The sequence below is a fragment of the Leptopilina heterotoma genome, unplaced genomic scaffold (assembly GCF_015476425.1).
Source record: "Leptopilina heterotoma isolate Lh14 unplaced genomic scaffold, ASM1547642v1 Lhet_121, whole genome shotgun sequence".
Taxonomy (NCBI): Eukaryota; Metazoa; Arthropoda; class Insecta; order Hymenoptera; family Figitidae; genus Leptopilina; species Leptopilina heterotoma.
This window is the reverse complement of record NW_025110839.1, coordinates 1,250,720-1,257,904: the sequence shown is the minus strand read 5'-3', so window position 1 is coordinate 1,257,904 and position 7,185 is coordinate 1,250,720. Positions and strand designations below refer to the sequence as shown.

The 7,185-nt window shown below is 20.7% G+C and overlaps 1 protein-coding gene across 1 annotated transcript; it reads left to right on the top strand.

Annotated features, from left to right (window-relative positions):
• Window positions 1–49: 49 nt before the first annotated feature.
• LOC122511183 (cytadherence high molecular weight protein 2-like) lies at window positions 50–5,023 on the top strand. Its single transcript, XM_043626291.1, has 8 exons — window positions 50–335; window positions 922–1,072; window positions 1,162–1,370; window positions 3,675–3,821; window positions 3,905–4,140; window positions 4,269–4,454; window positions 4,553–4,715; window positions 4,800–5,023. Exons 1-8 carry the CDS (start codon window positions 189–191, stop codon window positions 4,848–4,850), a joined length of 1,290 nt encoding a protein of 429 aa, XP_043482226.1. The 5' UTR covers window positions 50–188; the 3' UTR covers window positions 4,851–5,023.
• Window positions 5,024–7,185: the final 2,162 nt, after the last annotated feature.

The following is a 7,185-nucleotide window of genomic DNA, read 5'->3' as shown; positions in this document are numbered from 1 at the left end:
ACCTTTAGATAAGCAAGTTGTCACTCACGTATTTTTCTATTGTTTATGGTGTAATTTAAATTTAAAGACCAACGAACTTTAGTGGAAGTGGAACTTTTGTTTATAAACATCACAAACATTTAAAATAGACATTTTAATATAAAAATATACACCTGAAGAAGAGAAATTTTAATAATTGAACAATTAAAATGGAAGAAAATGATCTTATTCTCTTCAATGAAGCTCGACTTCCCGTTACTCAAGCTGACATTACAAAACCTACCAAAGAATTTGTGATAAATTTGATTACAATATTCTTCAATACATTTCATATAGATGGTAGCGCAATTAAACAGGTACGTACACCTACAAACCATTGTTTTGTTTTTGAATTTCGAATTTTTATTAATATATTTTTGTAACAAAAGACCTAAGTTCGGTTATTTTGTTTTCGTACTTTCAATATTTATTTTTTAATTTTCACAATTTCTTTTCAAGAATAGCAACAATGTAATGACGTTTGTACATAATTATAATTTTCCGTAAATAAAAAAATTCCCGTAAGGCTGCGTCTACAACAGAAAAAATAATGTGTAGAAAATTGTGTAATATATAGTGTAATTGCCCCTGACAGTTGTCAATGCCAAAAACAATACACATTACACTACAAATTACACATTATTTTTTTCTGTTGTAGACGCAGCCTAAGGAATAAAAATAAAATTTTTTTATTTTTTTGACATTTCGAGGTTATGTTTGTGTATTTAATTTTATTTGAAGAATAAAAGAATAAGAATGTTTCCTTACCTCTTGGTCTCTAAATTGTATAATTAGTAAAAAACAAAAAAAAACTATGAGAGAAAGAGAAAAAATTGGTTTAATTTATGAAAAAAACGAGTTAAAAAATTAATATTTATTAAAAATAAAATATTTATTGAACAGCCAACATTGGAGCAGTATGACGCTATACTATCGGATGATCGAGAATTATACGAGGAATTTATAAAGATAATAAATATGTATGCTGGAATAAGTGGAATTTCTGAGAAATTATTCTTTAAAGATTTACACGTTCTTGATATTGCGAGTCCAAGTAATTGGTTTTTTTATTCATTCTATATTATTGTAAAACAAAAATCGCCTCCTACTTGTTGATGAAAAAAATAAATAATCTTTTTTCAGCTCCTAAAAGAGCCATAAAAGTGGGCAAATTTTTAGCCAATTTCATCATATACTTTCGAAATAAAGTCAGCGAACTGCAAGATCAAGTGAATGAAATAGAAGAGAAACGAAATAAAATTAATGATTACATTGCAAAGACAAAGGACGCAGAGGAAAAAATTGCTTCTAGTAAAAACTATCGAGAAATTCAGTTAGTTGTTAATGAACAGGTAATTTTTACAATTACATAATTAAAGTCAAACGCAATATTGATAAATATATCAAAATAATCATAATAATATATATTCATAATTAAAATATGAAAATAAAAATAGTAAAAATAATAATAATTGGTAATAATGAAAAGAATAAAATTAATATTAATGTTAAGAATGTTATTTTGTCCCTTGTGAACATTAGGTTTAATTTTAATCACAGAGTTGCCACAGATCAGGAATTCAGGGAAAAGTCAGGGATTTTTATTAATAGTACTGGAAAAAATTAAATGTTTAGAATTTCTGGCAATAAGAACTTAGATTTTTGAAAAATTTTAATAAGTTAAATTCTTCTGAAACCAGTTAAAGTTTTAAATATTTATTAATTTAATTATTCAAAATAATGGATTTATAGAAGAATTTTAGTCAAAAACTCTAAATAAAACATTTAATTTTGGAGAAGTTACAAATTATTGCAGAAATTCAATTATTTTCAAAAGTAATAAAATTCTTCGCAAAAATTGAAATATTTTCAAATTTTTTTTTAAATTTCAATTACCTATTTATAAAAATAATAAAATTCTTCACCGAAATTAAATTATTTTTGAAAAATTTTAATAAAATTCTTGGCAAAATTTCAATTATTTTCAAAAAATTCACTGAATTCAATAATTTTCAATATCTACTATTTTAATAAAATTTTTCAAAAAAATTCTTTGAAATAATTGAATTATTTTCATAAAGAAAAAAATTCTTCTCAAAAATTCAATTAATTAAAATTTTTTTAAAAAAATTCCCGTCAAGAATTCAATTAATTTTATAAAGAGCAAAAATCTTGGTCAAAATTCAATTATTTTCAACAAATGGTTCGCAATTCAATGATTTTCAATATCAACTATTTTAATAAAATTTACAAAAAGAATTCAATTATTAAAAAAAAATTTTACCCACACATTCAATTATTTTCATAAATAATAAAAATTTCACAGAAATTCAATTATTTAAATCAATTATATCAATTTAATTCAATTATTTAAATTCTTCGAAACAATTGAATTATTTTCATAAAGAAAAAAATTCTTCTCAAAAATTCATATATTTTTATATAAGCAATAAAATTATTTACGAGAATTCAATTACTTTCTAAAATTTTAATCAAATTCTTCACTGGAATTCAATTATTTTCAAAAATATTAAATTTTTTCCCAAAAGCAATAAAATTTGTTGCAAAAATTTAATTATTTTCAAAATAAAAAAATTTTTCTCAGGATTAAAATTATTTTTAATACAATTTTAAATGAATTCCTTAAAAAATGAAATTTTTATTTAAAGATTTTATTAAAATTGTTCGAAAGAAATTAATTATTTTCAAAAAATTTGATAAAATTCTTTTTGAGAATTCAATTTCAAGAAATAATCAATTATTCAATAATTTATTAATTTTTGTATTTAAGTAAATGGATTCTCGTAGAGTTTTCTAATAAAAATTGATTTAAAAATGAATTTTAGTTCGAAATTTAGATAATAATTGAATATTAAATGCGTTCTAGTAGGAATTTTTAGAAATAATTGAATTTCAAATGATTTTTAAATTTAAATATTTAATAATTGTAACTGCTGTATAACTTCAATAATATTTGAATATTCAAAAAAATTATTATTTTATATTATTTTCTTAAAAAATTAAAGTTTTGAATAATTTTATTTAAAAATTCTAGAAAATATTTGAATTTTGAAAAAATCTTTGAAAATTATAATTTTTCTTAGTTTAAACTAACATTTCTGTAGAATAAATTTTTTTGAAAAAGTTTAATTGAATTTTTTTAAAAATTATTTCAAGTTTTTATTTTCTAATGTATATTTAACTGAAGAATTTCCAAATAATTAAAATTTCGACAAAATTAAAAATGTAAACAAATGGATTTGAAAATTCTCAAAGAACATTTTCAAAAATTATTAAAACCAATTAATTTAAAGAAGAATTTTAATTAAAAATTCCATTCATGTTTTATAGTAATATTTTTCTTATAAGTTGTTGAATTTTAAAAAATTTTGAGTTTTGAAATTTTGTGAAATTTTTATTTCTATGGAAAAATAATAATGATTAAATATTTAATTTAAAAATGAAGTTATTGTTTTTTGTCGAATAGTTTGACAATTACAGAAATTCGTAAATGAAAGTAATAGAATCTTTTTTTAATTATCTAATAGTTTTTAGATTCAGAAAAAAAGTCAAAATTTTGTCTGGAAATCAGGGAAAAGCTAAATTGAAATTTTGTGGCAACCCTGAATCAGTAAAATGAAATTTTTTTATTCCAGCTAAAGCAGGAAATTGAAGAACTAGCTCAAAAACTAAAAGTCAAAAAGAATAAAATAGACGAGAAAAAATTGATAATAAGCAGTCTTGAAAAGAAGAAAGCGAAAAATATTGAAATTTACAACTCGAAAAAAACTGAAGCAAACAGGGTAAATTATTTAAAAAATCACAAAATAATTATTCATTTTTTTTAATGCAATATAAAGAATTTAAATATTTTTTTTCGCATTAGATCAACAACATAACTAGTGAATTAAGACAACAAGTTGTCGAATCTCCCGACAAATTGGACGCACAATTGGAAGAACTTGAAAGAGAGAAACATCAGAAAATACAAGAAAAAGAACTCAAATTTGAATCACTTATGGAGAAAAAGAATTTAGCTGAACAAAGAGAATTGACACATTCACTTGTTACGAAGGAAACTGATAAAGCATCTCAAATATTGAAAATAGTTACAGACATTAAGTACGTTGAGTAATAAAGAAAAAGATTATTTAATTCAAAGTTAGAAAATTATTTTTCAATATTTTTTCTATATAATTTTCTCTTACAAATACTATTTTCTATTATATTAATATTACTTTTTTTTGCAGAAATTTTATCTCTAAATTGGATACAATTAAAAAAGAAAAGGAAAGTACTCAGGAAACTATTTTAAAGTTAGAAAAAAATCACGATATTGAGCATAATCAATGCAATGATGTTAATGTAAATAAAATAAAAAAACAAATCAAAAATCGATTATTGCCTCTACATAATCAAACTACTGAATTATTGAAGTAAGTGAATTTAACTAATAAATAATTATTAATTACATTAATTAATATTAAAATACGTATATTTCAAATATTAAATATTACGAATTTTTTTTTAACAGAAATATAAAGGAAACAGAAATGGAAATTGCCGTTGATCAGGAAGACTTTTGTGACATCTCAACAAAGAAAAATACCACAGATCGTGAAATAACAACATTGGAAATGGAAATTGAGAAATTTTTTAAACATTCCAACGAACTTTATTCTAAGGAAATTTTATCGGTAAGTTCCTTTTGTATAATTTATTATTTTTGAAAATATTTTCCATCACCAATATTTTAAATTTTTTTGTCATTTCTTTTTCAGGAAATAAATTCTTTTAAAAGAATAATGGAATTTGAAAATATCAATAAATAGAAGTATTATTTTTAACAATTATTATAATTAATACCATTATTATAATTATTAATTAAGATTATCTAATAAGGAAGAGGCCTTGGATTTAAACTTTAAGACAAGAAATTTAACAAGAATTTTAAGAAAAATTAGGAAAGAAAAGGTAATTTAAATAAAAGTATTTTTATATTATACGCATTTCGTATATTTTCTGTTATATTGCAGTAATATGACTCTACATGAATCCAATTTTTATTTATCTGATAACTTAAGGTCTAGAACATTTCTCTGAAACGTATTATTGAACATTTGGGAAGAATTTTGAAGAGAAAGTAGTTCTTTTTTTTGCATACCTCCTGAATAGGAGAATATACTCGTAGAATGTTTATATAATATATATAATAAAAAAATGTCAATTTTTCTCTTATCTCTTTTTACAATAGGATGATTCTCCACGAAGTAGTAACTTTTGACTAAAAACAAAAGACTAAAAATTTGAATAAAAATAATGTAAATCCATAAATATGTAAACTCTGGTTACAAATAACAAAATAGTGAAGAAAGTATTAAAAAAAACATTTTTACACAAATTTCAGTCTTCGTACTTATCTACTAAAACCTATTTATGAATTTGGATACTTTTTTTTAAATTTGTGACACTAAAAGTAAAGATACTTTTTTCATTTTTTTTTAAATTTCCACTACTTGAAATTCGCTAACAGTTGGAATTAAAAATTACTTTAAAAAATTGTAATCAAATTTTTAGAACCAATTCAACAAATTTAAATAAAATTCTTTCAAATGATTCAATTCTTTTCAAAAATTTTTCGAAATTCAATTATTTTCTATTTAAATAAAAAATTTCCCAAAAGAAATCAATTATAAAAAAAAAATTTATAAAATTCTTTTGCCAACATTAAATTACTTTTATAAAATAAAAATTCTCACAGATATTTAATTATTTAAAAAACAATTTTTATAAAATTCTTCACAGGAATTCAATTATATAAAAAAAAATTGAATCAAGTTTCTTCGCAAGAATTCAATTATTTTTATAAATAATAAAATTCTTCTGAGAAATTGAAATATTTTTAAAAATTTTAATAAAATTCGTTGCAAGAATTCAATTATTTTTAATACAATTTTAAATAAATTTCTCGAAAAATGCAATTATTCTTAAAAATTTGATTAAAACTCTTGAAAAGAATTCTATTATTTTCATAAAGAAAAAAATTCAATTAATTTAATAAATATTAAAAATTGTGTCAAAAATTCAATTAATTTAATGAATATTAAAAATTGTGTCAAAAATTTAATTAATTTTATATAAGCAATAAAATTATTTGCGAGAATTCAATTACTTTCAAAAATTTGAATACATTTTCTCACTGGAATTCAATTATTTTCAGGAAGAATAAATTTTTTCTCAGAAATTCAATTAATTACAATAATTTTCATAAAATTTGTTGCAAGAATTCAATTATTTCCATAAATAAAAAAAATTCGTCGGAACAATGAATTAATTTCAAAAATAAAAAAATTCTTTGAAACTATTGAAATATTTTCATAAAGAAAAAATTTGTTCTCGAAAATTCAATTATTTTAATGAATAATAAAAATTGTAGCAAAAATTCAATTATTTTTATAATACAATTATTTACAAGAATTCAATTGAGGCCTTGGATCCAATAACTCGCCCGACGCTCGAAGGGACGCGCTAATACCAGTCGGGTAGCAGTGAGTGGCCCAGAGGTGCTCACTGCTCACTGACTGGCAGTTGCCTCAATTACTTTCTAGAATTTTAATCAAATTCTTCACTGGAATTCAATTATTTTCAAAAATATTAAATTTTTTTCCTAAAAGTAATAAAAATTCGTTGCAAGAATTTAATTAATTTCAAAATAAAAAAAATTCTTTTCAGGATTAAAATTATTTTTAATACAATTTTAAAGGTATTTCTTGAAAAATAAAATTATTACTTTAAAATTTTATTAAAATTCTTCGAAAGAAATGAATTATTTTTAAAAATTTGATAAAATTCTTTTTGAGAATTCAATTTTAAGAAGTAATCAATTATTCTATTTATTATTTACTTTTGTTTTAAAATAATTGAATTCTCGTAGAATTTTCTAAGAAAAATTGATATATAAATTAATTTCAATTAAAATTTTAGATAATAAGTTGAATATTGGAAGCGTTATAGTAGGAATTTTTAGAAATAATTAAATTTCAAATGATTTTTAAATTTAAATATTTAAAAATTGTTACTGCTGTAGAACTTTAATATTATTTAAATATGTATTTGCAAAAAATTATTAATTTATATTATTTTTGTCAAAATTTAAAGTTTTGAATA

What these genes read in the sequence shown, in the direction of transcription:
- LOC122511183 (XM_043626291.1), top strand. Translation starts at nt 189, where the DNA reads ATGGAAGAAAATGATCTTATTCTCTTCAATGAAGCTCGACTTCCCGTT. An exon ending in ATGGTAGCGCAATTAAACAG is followed by an intron (nt 336 to 921) that starts GTACGTACACCT and finishes TTTATTGAACAG; the next exon opens with CCAACATTGGAGCAGTATGA. An exon ending in AAAAAACTGAAGCAAACAGG is followed by an intron (nt 3,822 to 3,904) that starts GTAAATTATTTA and finishes TTTTCGCATTAG; the next exon opens with ATCAACAACATAACTAGTGA.